General features: G+C 45.8%; 1 protein-coding gene across 20 annotated transcripts in view; it reads left to right on the plus strand.

The window, feature by feature from the left end:
• Nucleotides 1–9,957: 9,957 nt before the first annotated feature.
• The window catches only part of IKZF1 (IKAROS family zinc finger 1), a 100,227-nt gene continuing 93,207 nt past the window's right edge, over nucleotides 9,958–16,977 (plus strand). For 3 of the 20 annotated variants that reach the window (XM_017520570.2, XM_017520569.2, XM_017520580.2), the window contains exon 1: nucleotides 9,961–10,183. In XM_017520570.2, the coding sequence (XP_017376059.1) occupies nucleotides 10,054–10,183 (130 nt within the window). In that variant the 5' untranslated portion in view covers nucleotides 9,961–10,053. The other 17 variants (XM_017520566.2, XM_017520574.2, XM_017520579.2 and 14 more) reach the window with 13 other exon arrangements.

Genomic DNA, 16,977 nt, shown 5'->3' on the forward strand with positions numbered 1-16,977 from the left:
CCCTTCTGAAAGGCATGAACTGAGTGCTAAGTTTCAAGCATACCCCCTTAACACCTCCAGATGGGGGGAAAAAAGCACATCTAGCTATCTACTTAATCAAACATCTACTTTCACTCCATCAACGGGGAGTAGGCCCTTTTGTACATTTAACAAATTCAAGCAATTTAGCAACTGGGTTAAAGTCTATGTAAAGTACTTCAACAACATGGGAAATGAAGACACTGGTCTTCTGTCTTAGAATTGGTTAATGGAAGACATGAAGTCTCAAAACGCGCACAACAGTGGGTTCTTACGGAGCTGCCTAATGCACTGCTGGGAAAACCTTGAGAAGTTTTCCATCACGGGGGGAGGGGAGTTGACAGTTTTTGCCTTTGCTGTCAGTTCCACTGTGGGAGGCTCCTAAATTTATTATACCTGGGAAGTGATTCTAGTGCAAACCCATCCTGAAAGAAGCCAAAGAAGTGAGGCATGCAGAACGCCCTTCTACAGGTAATATTGGTCCCTACCCCAAGTTGCAGAGGCTGAGTCAAGGTGACTCCATGGGCCATGACCACGGGGCACTTTATCTAACTTAAGGTGGAGCACAGCAAGAAATTGATCCTATTTGCTTTGCTACATCAATCAGTTTTCCAAGCCTTAACTGAAAAAAAAAAAGTTCAGCTCATAAAACAGAATTGTCACAGTGGAGTGGTGGTGTTTTCCATCAGCAACAACATCTATAAACCACCCTTTCTACTGAGTAGTCAAAATGCTCAATGCCACCTGTTAGAAGCTCACATGTCAAACATTAGTTTTGGGTCATCAAGAAGCAGCTGTATTTCTTTAAAAAAAAATTAAAAATAACTCTTCTCGCTTTGGGGGACTCCTTTACCTCAGTTTCCTCATCCACAAAATAAGAATAATAACGTGGTCCAACTTTCTGGGGAGGAGAAGATTGATAAGTGCTTTTTGCTGATGAGCTCAAAAGCCACGCAAATATAAATCACTGAGTACTGCACGCATTGCCACACTGCTATGGAGGTGCTGGGAGCTTTCAATGAAATCAGCAGGAGCTCCAGGAATGCAGAAGAAGGACGTACTGGGAGAGATGGGCCCAGAGCATTTGGTGGTGCTTACTGAAGCACAGTGTTGTAGTAAAGGGGCAGCTGCTAAGTGTATAATTATCGACCGCTGCATTTGGATTTGCTCTGAGAACTCTGCTACATCAGGTAGTCCAGCTCAAAGGACATCAATCATTTGGTGCAACACTCTGTCTCTTATGGACTTAATGGCCTTTGAATCCAAAGGGCCAAAAGCTGCCCTCTGAAGTGAGCAAAGAGCTCTTCAAAGGCTGGAGGAATACAAGAAGGATGAACTGACGTTTGATTCACAAATAATAAAGAACCTAATAATAAGGTAATTAAAGTAGCACGCAGGTTCTGAGCTTCAAATCGTCAATAAACAAGTGCATATCTGTGCTCTACTCTTTAGCCCCTGGAACCAAATCCCTGGGTTCTACCCTCAGCTTAGTCATCTTTTGATGGCCATGGAATGTGTCCCCAACTATAGTCAACTATCTTACAAACATATATATGTCCTGTATTTCTATTTGTACAAAGAATTGGCTCCTGGAATTGGCTCCAAGGAATTTATCCTGCATAGTCTCTTTTCAAAAGTAGCCTTCGCTTATCATCGATAAATAAAGACAACATTATTCTTTCTCCCAAAATGCAGGGTCATTCAGTACAACTTGTTGGAAATAGCCTGCTTGGCTGAAAATATTTATGACCTATAATCACAGAAAATAAAGGGATACTATAATGAGAAGTCAATCTTTCAGTTTAATTGCAGAACACTTTTTAAGCTAAAGAAAATTGTGAATTTGAGCTCTGAAGTGGAAATAAAGTTGCCAGCTTCAGACTGCATATCACAGAAAATGAGTTCTTTTTCTTCATTAGAAAAACATATCTGCAAGTAATAAGATATTATGAGTAAATATTAAAAGAATACATTGCACTGGGCTGTGTGTAGCTATAGAATACATTATATCTTTAAATTATTTCTAAATCACCAAGTTAGAGAAAGTCTGCTCCTGGCCTTACTAAATTATAATCTGCATTCTTATCCGAAATAAAGAGGTATCACTCACTTAGGATAATTGCCTGCTACAACCAGAACAGGATTAGGGAAAATTCATTATGGTAGTGAAGTCTTGTATTTTGAAATTATTCTTTGCTTCCTTTTTGAAAAACAGATTGAAAATGAGCAGAATGATGCACATACAAGGAAAGTGTGAACCAAAGTGTCAACTTTTGTTGAAGGAAGGAAATTTGGAATATTCTGTACTGAAGCCTTTCCTGCTAAGAGAGCATTAAAAAGGTGAAGCAGAAACACGGCTGGTGTGTGATGTTGAGCCCCAGACAGGACAGAAGTTTGGGAAGGGAAGGAGGGACTTTCGGCTCTCAGGAGAGGAAAACACAGTCCCTCTGCATATTGGAAAACAAATGAGCCAACTCCTTGCCCTGTAATGTAAACAAAAATGTTTTTCTTGAGTTACAAAAGTAAGATAAACCATTCAAAAGTAGCCCCATGAAATGGAACTGTCTGTTGAGTATCTGCTCACTGTTCCAGGAACTGAGGAAACAAACAGACAAGAGTCAAATCTCTACTTTCACGGAGAGCAAACAATAAAGGATATCAATGAAAACCAGAGAGAAGGCAGGAGGAAAGGTGACGCTTGGGTGGATCGAGGTTGCTCCCTTTCATGGAGAACAGACAATGACAATTCAACCACAATGACAATTGAGAAAACACTTGAAGCCAGTAAGGGGGAAGAAATCCAGCAGAGGTAGAAATCTGGGGGAGGACCTTCTAAGAGAGAGCAGTGAGTGCAAAGCAATGATCTGGTCTGGAGCATTTGAGGACTACAAGGTAGGGCCCAGTGGCCAGATACGGGCAAGTGAGTGGGAGAGTAGCCAGGCCCGTGTTGTGTCGTCAGGATGGAGGAGTGAGAAAGGAGGGAAATCACACACCCTCCTAGGACTTTGGCTTGGACTGGGGGAGGGGTCTGGTCTGCATTCCACACAGAAGCACCCCGATCTGACTGCTCTTCATCAAGCTCTTTCTGGATTCTGTGAGGGACAGGGGTGGAAGTAGAGAGACTCCCTGAGGAGGCTGCTGCTATTTGCAGGTGAGAAGTGACCAGCCGGTCTACAATGGAGGGAGAGGAGGTTGGACCATGGATACCTGTTACATGCAGAGCTGGCGAGATCCCCCCATGGACTGGATGATGAGGGAGACAGAGAGGCATCGAGAATGACTCCAAGGATTTGGCCTCAGCAATTGCTAGTTGCTATTCAATGAGATGAAGCGGTCTCAGTGAAGCAGGTCAGAGAAGAAGATCAGGGATTCAGCTGGGAGGTAGTAAATATGAGTTGCCTATTAGGCTTCCAAGTAAATGCGTCAAGGAGGTGGGAGAGTTCAAACGGAGGTCTGAACAGCAGGTACAAATTTTTGGAGTAAGGGTACAGAGATGACATTGCAAATTGATTCTGGAGATGTTCCTTCAAGGAACTGACTGCGAAGGGAGACATGTCCAGGGTCTCCTCTGGAGAGCTGCATTCATTTAGGAAACAGACAGGGGAGAAAACAGCCAATGAATGGACAGGAGAAAAACCTGGCCAGTGGGGTGTCCTGAAGATCTATCTCACTGATATCAGGGTTCAGTGAAGTATTGGTGCAAGTTTTTGGTAAATTTTAAAGTGCTAGATAAATGCTTACTTACTACTCTTGGGACCAGCTGGACTTTGCTCCATCCATTGAGATCATTCTTCCCAGCTCTTAGATTTTAAAACAAAAAATCCACTTGCAACTTAGTCAAGGTTAGTTTCAGCTGAGAATCTGGAGACACATTCCTGGGAATCAGAGCTTCTGCCTTCTTTTGACTTGTTAGATAGCACTTTCTAAGAATCTTTGCAGCCACCCATATGCAGGGGAAGGGGAGAAGGGTGAACGGATACTGATTACTAGATATTACAATTGAAGACTTATGTTCATGCTTTTGTTTAATCCTAACCACAACTCCGCAAAGCAGGATTTATTTTCCCTGTTGCAGAAATGCGAATGTGATCCTCAGAGAGGTGACATAACTCAGCTGAGTTCACGGAATGCCTTCGCCATGTACCTGTGGTCTAAGCTACATGAGAGGCTGAGGTGGACGGATCCCTTTAGCCAAGGAGGGGAGGTTGCAGTGAGCCGAGATCATGCCACTGCACTCCAGCCTGGGTAATGGAGTGAGACCTTGTCTCAAAAAAAAAAAAAAAAAAAAAAAAAAAAAAAAAAAAAAAAGAAAGAAAAGAAAACAGAGTTGCTATAATTCAAAAATGTACTTGATTGCTGGAAAGGCTGTTCACATGCCTTAATCTCTCCTGGACAGCTATATCCCATCTGAACCCTCTACCAAGATTACTGCTTCTAAGATTGACAAGTTGGCCTTAGGGGAAATAAAAAATTCAAAGAGAACTGGAGAAAAATGCTTCACCAGTTGGAGAAGGGTGTCTTAAACCAGCAGTCCCAACCTTTTTAGCACCAGGGACTTGTTTCATGGAAGACGATTTTTTTTCACAGAGGTCATGAAAGGATAGTTTGGGGATGATTCAAGAGCATTACGTTTATTATGCACCTTAGTTCTATTATTATTAAGTTGTAATATATAATGAAATAACAACTCACCGTAATGTAGAATCAGTGGGAACCCTGAACTTGTTTTCCTACAACTAGATGGTCCCATCTAGGGGTGATGGGAGACAGTGACAGATTATCAGGCATTAGATTCTCATAAGGAGCATGCAACCTAGATCCCTCACATGCATGGTTCACAATAGGACTTGCGCTCCTACGAGAAACTAATGCCACATCGATCTGATGGGAGGTGGAGCTCGGGCAGTAACACAAGTGATAGGAAGTGACTGTAAATACAGATGAAGCTTTGCTTGCTCACCCACCGCTCATCTCCTGCTGTGCAACCCTGTATTGGTCCATGGCCATGAAGTTGGGAATTCCTGTCTTACAGGAATCAGTCCTTGGAGAGATCTCATTTCTGTGCTGGGAAATGTGGTGTAAGCAGGAAGAAAGAACACAAGGATGGAGCCAGAGGAGGAGCCAGCATGATTCACAAGGTAATTTGAAAAGAGAGGGCAGAGGCATGGCTGAAATATTATAACTGGGCAAGATTTGTAACCCAGCCTGGTCACATAAAAACTGAATGTTTCAAAGTCCCGAACACTTACCCAGTGCACGATATCTGCCAGGGAGCCATCGAAGTGTCCTTAATGTGCACTAACTCATTTAGATCTCAAACATTTTCAAGGATGTTTGTGCCACGGCAATGTTCCCATTTTACAGAAGAGGAAACTAAGGCACGGAGAAGCCTAGTCACTTTCAGAGCTAACTCCAATAGTTTGGCTCCAGAGTTTGTCACTTCACAGCCGGGTTCTGGGCTTTCCATCAGCCCCTGGCGAGTCACCTGCCCTGAGCTTCAGTGTCCTCATGTGAAATGGGGACCACAGTGCTGGCTTTGCTGCATCATTAGATGGGAGATAAGGACTGAATGCCTGTTACAGAGCTGGGCTCAGGGCCGAGTGATTGTTACAATATTACTATTAATCTTTGGTTAAGTCTCTCTTTTGAGACGGATGTTTCTAAGTACCCCACCCCCGCCAGCCAGGTGTGGAGCAGAAAAGCATTTGCTCAGACCTCCTGAATGATCTCTCCTCCCCATTTCCCTCCTTGTGTCCATGAAGCCTCCCCCACCTCTCACAACTCTTTAGTGCTGTCCTTTGTGTTCCATAAGGCTCATGTCAGAATTTATCGTGACATATTTTGCATCAGAATGAAACTATTAATTGTCCACCGACTCTACTAGATTGTGAGCTCCTTAAGGGACAAATCCTACCTTCTGCTTTCTTGTGACTACCTGCATCTCAAGTGCTACCTGCAATGGTACACTCTCAATAAATACAGGCTTTCTGAATACATAAATGAATACATGCCACCAGAATGTTTATGCTCCCAGAAATCCTGCTCCAATCCTATTCCTAGCCAAAGAATCAACTGGGAGTGACACACAGCTCTGTTTTTCTTTGTTCTGATCTGTTCAGGTCAGATGAATATGTTATTTTTTTAATAATCATCAAAAACATCTTCAGAAGCTTTTCATCAGAACATTTTTTATATAAACCTATCTCCTCCAAATCACTATATCTGACTCAGTGTGTTTTTTAATCTCTTCTAACCAAATGATATCGATAGAAATTTGTTGGTTTTGAGAACATAAGTGTATTTCTCTTAAAATTTCAAAGGAAATAGAGTGAAAGTATTGTCAGGAAGTGGGAAGAATTCATATGTCAGCTGCAGCCCATCCTTGATTCAAAACCCACAGGCAGAGATGTGAGTGGTCAGTAGTGCCAAAGGATTTCTGTGGTTCCTGCAAACCAGGAGCCACTGGGAGCCAAGATAGGGCCTTACAGCTGTTTCAGGAAACTGAGCGCCCAGAGGAGTGTCTTGCAGGGCTCACCAGGTGCTTCCTACCCAGGCACTGCCAGCAGGGTAGCCCTAGCTCTGCACCAGCCCCTGTCTCTCCTCTGCGTCCTGCTCCTTCACCTCCAGCAGCAGGTGGGAGCCAGTGAACTGTTCTTAGAAACAGCCAAACCAACGAGGGAGCCCAAGAAAAAAGATCGAGGACCTCGCCCCAGGTCAATAATCATTAGTTTTTAAAAACAGCAAAAACAGAAGCTGGAGGTTATGAAAATTGGGAAAAAGAAAGCAAAGATGCAGTGTCTTTGTTGCAACCATTTCATCCAAGTCCTGGGTCTTTCTTCTGCTCCCTGCTCCTGTTTCTTTTCAGATGAAACTAAATGAGTTCTCTTAGCTTAACACTGTAAAAAGACAACTGACTTTTATTTTTTACCAAAAACAAAACAAAACAAAACAAAAACTTTTGCTGTTATTTTTAAATATTCTTGCTGTTTTATAACCATCAGAGGAAACACTCTCTTTATATTGCTGTTAACAGATTTTTTAATTGATGAAAAATACAATTGTAATAACTACTTCCATACATTATTTTAATTGCACCTAATTCTGTCAAGACCATTGTGAAGTAGATATGCTCTGCAGATAAGAAACTGAAGCTCAGACTTTAACTTGCCAAACACAGTAAGAAACAAAACTATTAACCATATCATATCACTTGAGTCATACTTTTACTTTCCTTTGAAAGTAAAAAACTCACTCTCCTTTGAAAATCCCACCCAGGCTTTACCTGGACAAAAGTGCCTAGCTACCTCTCTTTCCATAGGGAGCTCTGAATAAGTAGCCTTTGATTAATCCTATAGGTGGTCTCTATACAACCTCAAAAGAAGAAAAATTGGTGATTTAGCAATTATTTTCCGAAAAAATTAAAGCGTTTTATTTAACACTCTAACATTATGAAGAGGGCAATACATAAATCAAATAAAATGACTTTAGACATAAAATGTCTACAAAACAGTTTTACATGTTTCAGTTTCTCCCTATATGTTTTCCCACCCATTTTGCATTTTCCTGTTTTCCTGAAGGTTTAAACATTTGATTTATGTCACCTCTCTGGTCCCTCTGAGTCTATCCACTGACCCCAGGTTACAATAATATAAGCCTGAGTTCCTTCAACTCCACCTGCTTGGGGGCAAGGGTAAGGTGTGGTGCCTGCAGCCTGACTGCCATTTTGGTTTTGAGACAGGGCCTTGCTCTGTCACTGAAGCTGGAGTGCAGTGCTGCCAATCATGGTTTACTGTAGCCTCAAACTTCTGGGCTCAAAGGATCCTCCTGCCTCAGCCTCCTACATAGATTGTTGGAACTGCAGGTGCATAAAACGACATCTAATTTTTAAATTTTTAATTAAAATGGGGTTTGATTTTTAAAGTTTAGCTTTTTTTGTACGAACAGGGTCTTGCTTTCCTGCCCAGGCTGTTCTGGAACTCTTGGCTTGAAGTGATCTTCCTACCTTGACCTCTAAACGCAGGTGTGAGTCACTGCACCCAGCCAAGAAGCCTGAGTCTTCACAGCACACTCGTCTCATTGGGAAATTGGTTGTGTTAGCAGGGAATAAACGTTCCAACTTGGAGTGTACTCCTCTCTGTCAGGCATGCGGTAAGGTACTCCATATGTGATCTACTTAACCCACAAACAACTCCACCAGGAAGCTTATATTAACACCATCAATTTGCAGATGGGGAAAGGACCTCATTTTTGAGAGGGAAAGGACCTCAGTTAGAGTCGTAAGCCCAAACTATCTGGGCTCATAGCCCCATGCGCTCCTGCCTCAGCGGGCTACACCTCAGTGAGATGCCTGTTGCGGTCCACCAGTCCACTCCTGAGGACCAGGGCACATAGAGAGATATACCAGCGGCTAAAGGTACTTACGCATCCAAGAACTAGAGGAGTCCCGTGTCCCCTTCACAGCATTGCTGGCCTCCCTCTGGGACTTGTACCTTATGTATATTGCCTCATTTAATCCAAGCAAGGACTCTTTAGGATTAGTGGCATGTGGCATGTATTCTTTTTACAGACAAGATGACGCCCAGGAGTTTGAATAACCTGCCCAAGGTCACGCAGTGAAGGAGAGGACTAGAAGGTAAATCAAGAGACCTTTCGCTACCCTCCCCTTCTCCGGGCTGTAGCAGTGAGTTAACTGGCTCAGGCTTGCCCAGCGGATTGCCCTTCGGGACACACTGAGAACTGTAGTAAGAGCCATATAAGTGCCCAGGAAGAATGTGGCCAGACGCTGTTTGTGATTCACTGGTAGACGGGTCTTCTCCCGGGGGCAACAGGCAGATCCCTGTCTCTGGTGTGCCCAGGCCTCAACTTGGCAGCCTCTTGGGCCAGGCCACAGCCTTCCCAGGCAGCGACAGTCTCCAGCCACACTGAACTGCCCTGAAGGGACATTTCTTGCTTATTCCCTTGCCCGGCTGTGCCCTCTACCCTCAAGGCCTTGCCTTCTTCGCTTGCATGTCCTGCCCTGGGAGGCTCCTTGGTCTTTCTTCGCTCTCCCTACAGATCTTCACGCCTTCCTGAGCCACTGCGCCCAAGCAGGAGACCGCCCTCGGCCCTCTTCCCAGGGCGCTCTTCCTCACAGTGGTACCCGGGATTTTTCTTCTGTGCCTTCCTAGTGGCCCCTACAAGTCTGGAAGGGCAGGAGCCGCATTTCACTTCTTTGGGTCCCCTCCCCTAGCGCCTGGCGGGAGCCAGGCTGCATTTGTGGAATTCATGACTTTCTCTCTCCGGCTCAAGCTGAACACACTGCTGGCTCCTGCTCGGGTGGAGCCGGGCTAATCAGAGTGAGGGGCTCCCCGTAGGGCGAAAGGGTGCGCTGTCAGAGGTGGCATTCCGTTTTACGGAGACACACGGCGTTACACTTCAGGGAGAGGTCTGAGGCGCAAAGAGCCGTCGAGCGGACTGCGGGATTGCTCCGCTGTCATCTCCGCCCGCAGCAGCCCTTCCTCACGCACTTGCGTGTGCACCCAGGCCAACATGGAAGGCGCCATCCTAACTTCTGCCGTGAGCAGGTGGGAGGGAAGAGAGACGAGAGGTATTCCATTGGTTGTCTGGGAAAATGAATTGCACCTTCCCCTCCCTTACGGAGGATCAACTTTTCCCACCCCCTCGGGTGGGCACTTTCATCCTGGGGCCGGAGCCCGAACCCGGGAGCCAAGGGGCCCCAATTCCAGGGACGTGAAGCTGAGCGTGCAGCGGGCGCTCCCAGACACTGGGGAAAGTGCTTTACGGTGTCCCGAGTCCCTCGAGTAGTCGCCAGCTGGGCGAGCGTGCGGGTGCCCCGACCGGCTAGCGGCCCCGGGTGCAGGGTGGCGGGCCCGGCGGCGCGCGTCCCCCTCCCTCCCCTTCCCGGCGGCCCGCACGTGTCGCCCGCGCCGCGCCCCCACGGGTTACGCGCGGGTCCCGCAGCGCCGCGGCCGAGCTGGGCTGCCCGGCCAGCGGGCACAGCGCGGACCGCCGCATCCCGTGCGGGGCCGCGGCGCGATGCTGCGCTGGAATGAGGAAGCGCGGCGGCGAGGGGAGGGCCCGGGCGCGCTGCGCGCGGGGGTGGCGGCGGCGCGCCGAGCGGGCCAGGCGCGGGCGAGCGGGCTGCAGCCGGCGGCGGCGCCAGCAGGTACGGCCCGCGCCCGCCGCCGCCCGGGCGGCCTTTGGGGGCTGAGCCGGAGCCCGGCGCGGTTGCAAAGTTTGCGCGCGCGGCCCCGCTGTCCCGGAGTTGCGGCTGAGACGGGCGCCGCGCGAGCCGGGGGAGCCGGCGACGGGGCGGGGACGGGACGGCGCGCCCTCTCCGTGTCCCGCTCTGCGCCCCCCTGCGCTCCCCGCTCCGTGTACCAGAGCTGCGAGCCGGGGGACGGCCGAGCCCTGCGCGCGGGGCCGAGCGGGCTGCGGGGCAAGTCCAGCAGGGACGGCCAGCGTGCGTCACCCCAAAGTTTGCGGAGCGCGGGGCGGCGGGGCGCGCGCTCGGGCCACCCGCCGCTCTGGGCGGCAGCAGGTGGCGACGCGAGGGCGCCGCGGGGGCGGCCGGCACGGAGAGGGCCAGGTACGCGGCCCGCGGGCGGCGCTGTGCGCGCGGGGCAGCCGGTCGGCCGGGAGCGCGAAAGCCGGGTCGGAGCCGGCGGGGGGCGGGGAGTGTGGCGGAGAAATGGGGAACAATGCGAGTGAGCAACTTCAGGAAGTCATTGTGAAAGAAAGCTGGGAAGAGCTCCGCGGCCAAGTTAGCAGGACACTCTAACAAGTGCCTGCGCGGCGGGCGCCCGGGGCGGGAACTGCGGCGACCCCCCTGGGTCCCCGCGCAGCGCAGCCCAGCCCGGACGGGACGCTCGGCCGTGGCGAGGCGGGCGAGCCCGGCAGGGCAGAGGGAGCCCCGGCTCCGAGGTTGCTCTTCGCACCCGAGGATCAGTCTTGGCCCCAAAGCGCGACGCACAAATCCACGTGAGTGTTTTCAAATTGAATTTCAATAGGAAAACTTGGGGTAACTGGTGAATTTAAAAAAAAAAAATGTAAAGAAAGGCGGTGAGATTGGTAATCCCTGGTGTCGCTCAGATCCGCCTCTTCTTTCTGAGGACAGTGAAAGCGCTGACTTCTGTCAAGGGTCTGCCGCTCTGCACTGTGCCCGCAGGTGCAGGACCAGGCCGGCATGGGACACTTCTGAGCAGCCCCGCTGTCACCAGAGGAGGAGGTTGTAGCCCCCAGACATATTTAAATTTATAGACCTACATAAACCCACAGAAGTCAGCCTTTGTAAAGTCATGTGTAAAGAGTTTTCCTTATATTTGAGCCGAGAGCTTTCTTTTTATACTACAAAAATAATGAGATCGAGTCTGAACTTGATTTCTGTAAAAGAGGAATTATCCCGGCTTTGAAAAGTTAGTCCTTTTGCTGACTGCAGGTTTGGCTCTCAAGTCACCAAACCTTCTCAGGAAAACACTTAATAATATTAAGGCATCAGGTTATTTGCGGTTACATTTGAAATGTATTTTAAATATTTGTCAAACATCGCTGGTGATGCCTAAGGAACCTCGTGAGGGCTTGATTGTTTTTCCTTCTAATTTGGAGGCACAGTGTATGGCATCTAATGACCGAAAACCCTAGCGATTCCATAGGGTCTGACCAGGCACAGCTTTCAAATGCAGCTTCCCTCTTTCCAGGGACTGCAGCCCACCCAGATTGAATTTCAATGCGGCACTTTCTGCTTAGCTTTCCCACTCACAATTTCCCACTGTGCTTCAGGCAGTATAATTCAGCTTTGAGATACCTTGCTTTAAACTTCCAGACAAAATAGTGTTGAAGAAATATCTCCTTATTAGTTCCATCAGCTTCTGTTAAAAAAGGAAAATTTATGGAAGTTGAAAATACTTCATATGATATTTAAACCTTCATAGAAATTCAGATGCTTTTAAGGACTGGTTCACTTTGGTTATGAGATGAGGAGGGAGGGAAACCCACAGAAAAATTTCCCGGGTCCTCCTGAATTTATTTATTTGTTTGAAGATGTTTGTTCAACCAGATTTATTGTACTCATCTTTTATATGGGGTTTTAAAAAGCAACAGTTTCAGTATTATTTATATTAGAATGTGTAAGAATTGTTTCTGTGACAAATCAGATCATTTGGGCTGTGGCTTAAAATGTACACAAGACAAATATTTATGACAGGAAGGTTCACCATCTTAAACTGGCATCTTGTAAAACGCAGAACATGTTAAAGAGGTAATGTGTACACATACATATAAATAATGATGTCACATTGAAAATACTACACCATTCTTGCTTGATTGAATGTACCTGATTTCAAATTTCACCATGAAGATATTTCATACCTTTTTTACATGAAAAAAAAAATGTGCTTCTCAGCCTCCCAGTCCACCAGAGCTGATGACCAGAACATTTATTGAACTAAGTGGTCATGTTTTCTTCCCCTTTTGTTTCATGGTGAGAGTTGAAGGAAGGAGTTTAGGAACTCTCCAGTACTTTAATTCATCAGTGTTCTAATTAGAGTGCTACCTCTTGGAAAACTACATATCCCCATAATGCAGAACCATCATAGCAATAATCGCCCACCCTCGGGGTCTTCAGGAGACCACAAGGGCTACAGATAAAAGTGTGGATGTGTTAGATTTGACCCTTTTGAAGAGTTTTATACAGGCGCCTAAAGAGAAGATCAGCTGTGGCCATTTGCAGCCATTTCCCTTGTTGAAAAACTAAGATCGCAGTGAATGTGTTGGCGGAGAGGTCTAAAGCCCGGTTGTGCCACAGACCACTGTCTTCCTTGTGTGACCGGAGGCTTGGAGTTTGAGAACAGTGGTTCTTTGGTTTGGATACATTTTTGTTCTTGATTTGGATGTATGTGTTTCATGCATGGCTAATGTAGCATATTTTCAATATAAACATCAAAGATTTTGAAATTGGAAAGAACTCTATATACATTAATATACGTATACACACACACTTCAAGATGATGCATATATTAACAGATACATGAAATAAAGAAATTCCATGTGCATATGCGTGTACACAAAGCATGCACATAGCGTGGAGAGGCATGGGGCAATGTGAAAGAATTTTATCAGACTGACATGAAATTAGTATTAAAGGCCCCCTTTATTTTTAACCTTTTACTAAAAGAAAATGGATTTCCCTATATTATATAACAGTAAATTTTAGGCATAAATAACATTTTTTGAGTGTTTGCATAATGTTATGTATTAATGTAATGTAACTGCAATTAACTAAGAATTCATCAAGGATAGCACTGTTTTGTGGCATTTTTTCCCTCCTCTAATCTTTGGAATTGTGAAATGATTTCACCATGATATAAGTGTTGGTTCTTGTCATATTCTAAGGGAGATTGATGTAAGTGGCTTCCCTCCAGCTTACAGAAGGTAAACCTTTTTGTGTTCTCTGAAAACGCTTGCCTTCTGATGCCTCTGTTTCTAAGACTGACAAGCACTCTGGGGCACTCCGAGCCTGCTTCTAGCGGCAGACTTGCTGCAGCTCCTGCCCTGGCTGTGAACATTGTTCTCCGTCTGGTGTCTCTACGTTCATATTGACGGAGACTTCAGATCAATTCCATTTCATATTTGTGCTGAATAATCCTTCCATTTTATGGGAGAAAACACAAGATGTAAAAGCAACAAGTGACCCATCCTTTGAAGCTTACAAGAGAAGACATATGAATCTATTTCATATCTTAAAAACATATCAGTTTTATTTTGCTCAAAAAGGGCACATGTACATTTTGACCTGGATTTTAGAAACGTAGAGTTTCAAAGGATCAGCATTATACACACTGTCGCTCACACATGCACACTTAAAATTCAGATGAGGAACAAGATAGAAATGAAGTTTTATTAGGGACGTAGGGCACCTAAAACCAAAGGATATCAGTAGTAACAAAACAGTTTTTACTGTGTGCTCACTGAACACTCATGCTGGTATCTTCATGCAGACCATGAGCTTTCTTATATTTCTTTGCAGTTTAATAAGTGACTTCAGACCTCAGGTTACCTTTCTACATCTCCTGGAATATATGTTTATGTTCTTAAAGTTTCAGTGTCATGACTTTAGTAGCTTTAGTTTGAGTTTTTAAATGTTTGGTGATACTCCAACAAATATTTTTGAAGACATTATGAAACCTTATGAAGTGCTGCATACTACAAGTGAGATACAACAGCAAACAAAAGATTCGCAGAAGGTTTTTAAGTGGTGAAGTGCGGGCCTGCCCATTTTGGTGTCTCCTTGGTGGTTACTCCTGAGAAGGCCTGGAGGAAGAGCAACTGAGACCTAATCCAGGGGCAACTGCCGGACTGTTTCAGTTGGCGATTTTTCCCTCTCATGTTTGACAGTGATACATAGGTAGATGCCAGAGGAGTCTTCAGCCAACCACCTGTTAATAAACTGTTAAAAGTGGTGCAAACCGCAGCTCACAGGTATGGGGGCCATTTGTCTTGCCTGTTAACAGGCCTGGCCCTAATTCTTTTCTCCCATGGCCATTTCTGCCTTTGGGGAACTCACAATTCCTGTTGACTAAAAGAGCGCCCTTTTCCACCACAAGCTTGACAAATCAGACGTCCACATAATTTCTGAACTCATTTTGGTTAGGGCAGGAAGCACAGGCTCCCTTCCTGTCTGTGTTTTCCTAAGAGAAAACGGTCTTCCCTCCTTTTTTGCATATTTGGCAAGCGGTTCCACCTTTCTCTGCACCCTGGTGGAGTGTGAAGGCAGCAGTGGAACCTTTTGGAGCAGGAGGAGGACACAGAGGCCCTGTAGCCAGGCACCAAGATCCCTCCCAGGTGGCTGAGTCTGAGGGGAACTCCGAGCAGCCCTGGGTCCTCAAAGTCTGGATTTGGGTGGAAAAGGCAGCTCTCACTTGGCCTTGGCCGGGCCTTGGTTGGTTGGTGAGTGCCACATGGTTTCTTTGTGTGCTTGCCTGGATTGGAATAGCCAGTGTTCTCCCCTCTTCCCTGTTGGTGTTTCCGCAGTGGGTGGTCTGAGCCCAAAGCAGCTCCCCATACCCCTGTGCGGGCCGCCTGTCTTGGGTGATGGAGAGTATCATTAATGCTCCCTCTGCATGCTCTGCTTTCGGATGGCCCCAGGCTCCACCTCTGATAGCTCATGGCGCAGGGCCACGGCTTAACGAATGGCTGGAAATAGGTCCTAATTAGTGGAAAAGTGCTTTCTTCATATTTTCTCACTCAAGTGTGCAGTGATTCATTTTTCTTCTGCAATCAGCTCACTGCTAAAGGAAATCTGACTCTCTTCCCGCCATTTCACACCGAAAGTTGTCTAAAGGGTGTAGGAGGTTGGGTTTCTGGAGAGAGCAGTGCAGTAGGAAGAAGGGACCCAGCATGGGCTTGTCCGTCTGGTCTTCTTTTCTTCCTTTTTTCCTCCTTTCTCTTCTCTCTCTCTCGCTTCCCTCCACTTCCCTTTCCTTTCCTGTCCTTCCCTTCCTTTCCCTCCCCATTTTCTTTCTATAATTGGTGGGGGTTTTGTACAGACTGTTGAAACATCAAGAACTGCATAAAGTGTTTTTGAATGACTTAGAAACTAGATTTTTATGCTCCATTTTTGAGATCACACACTAAAACCTACACCTTTAAAGCATTTTCTGTTAGTTTGAATCTATTTGAAAATGAGCAGTATGGTTTAGAGTCCTGTTCTGAAGCTAATAGTTCCGCTATGAATATTGATTGATCAGTTTTTGATAAACTTTTGTTGTTATACCAGATTTTCGCTGGCAAACCTAGAACAAGTAAAATTCCACATAAGATACTTCCCTACACCTAATGGGAAAAATGTTTAATTTAGAGTCTTTAGGAGAAATGAGAATGAGGAATTGACCTTTTGTAAGCTTACTTCTCAGGCACTCTGAAGTGTGTTCCAGTGCTGTTAATGGAAAGTATAGAGAGCCAGCAACCCCCTAGTGTGAGCCCCACTTTTAACCTGAAAAAGTGACCTTTTCCTCCTCCTTTGTGCTGAGTTATGTGTAGGGCAGAAAATTAAGCTGATATTCAAAGAGACTCACTGCAAAAACATATTGATAAATTGTATATTCTGTTTTATTAAATTAACACCATACTGCTAATTATCTCGGGTTGTTAAAGATAAGGCAATTAATTATCATTTTAAAAACTGGTAGGAAATTGTGAGTACTTTTGCAGTACCAGTGTTTTCCCACTCTAGTATGAGGTTGTGTATGTTTCCTTGAATTGAAAGAATTTTCACTTTAAGAGCAGACGATGTTTTTGTTAAAGAAATGAAATTTGCTAAAAAGGAACGTATAAAGTAAAACATTAAAAATAAATAATTGCATCGTACCTCAGGGCTGCAGAAAAATCAGACTGCAGTGTTTAAAATGAGTTTTCCCACATTTTCCTCTGTGATGGACAGGAGCACTTTCCGTCAGGTTATAAATAAAGACATGCCCATTTTTGTAGTCCTGCAAATGAGGAAGTTGTAAACTCTCTGAGGTTTTACTGATGATCCCCCTCTCCCTGGCTGTGCATGAAGAGGTCATAGGCCACAAGTTAAGGGCTATACAATGGGGTCTAAACTATCCTGGTGGGGCCTGATACCCATGTTTTGCATGGACCTTGCAATGCGATGCGTGGTTTTGGCATGAGTGTCTTAAGAACTCTTCCAGATTTGGGTTACAGGACAGCCAGCACTGAGCTCCCTATTGCAGAACAAAATAGGAATCTAGAACCTTCTTGCAAACAGGATCCAGCTGAAACACCAAGTTAGATTCTCAAGTGATGTTCTTTTCTGTCATTATTTGATTGTTGTCAGTAGCAGTTATTGATACTAAGTCATTGATGCATTTCTTCTTCCCTTTGCCCTTTGAGACACGGCTTATTCTGACTTCAGTGGAACCCCTTGAAGGTGGGGCAAGCAAGGTGAATTTCCAAGGTAAT

Source organism: Cebus imitator, unplaced genomic scaffold, assembly GCF_001604975.1.
Source record: "Cebus imitator isolate Cc_AM_T3 unplaced genomic scaffold, Cebus_imitator-1.0 Scaffold856, whole genome shotgun sequence".
Taxonomy (NCBI): Eukaryota; Metazoa; Chordata; class Mammalia; order Primates; family Cebidae; genus Cebus; species Cebus imitator.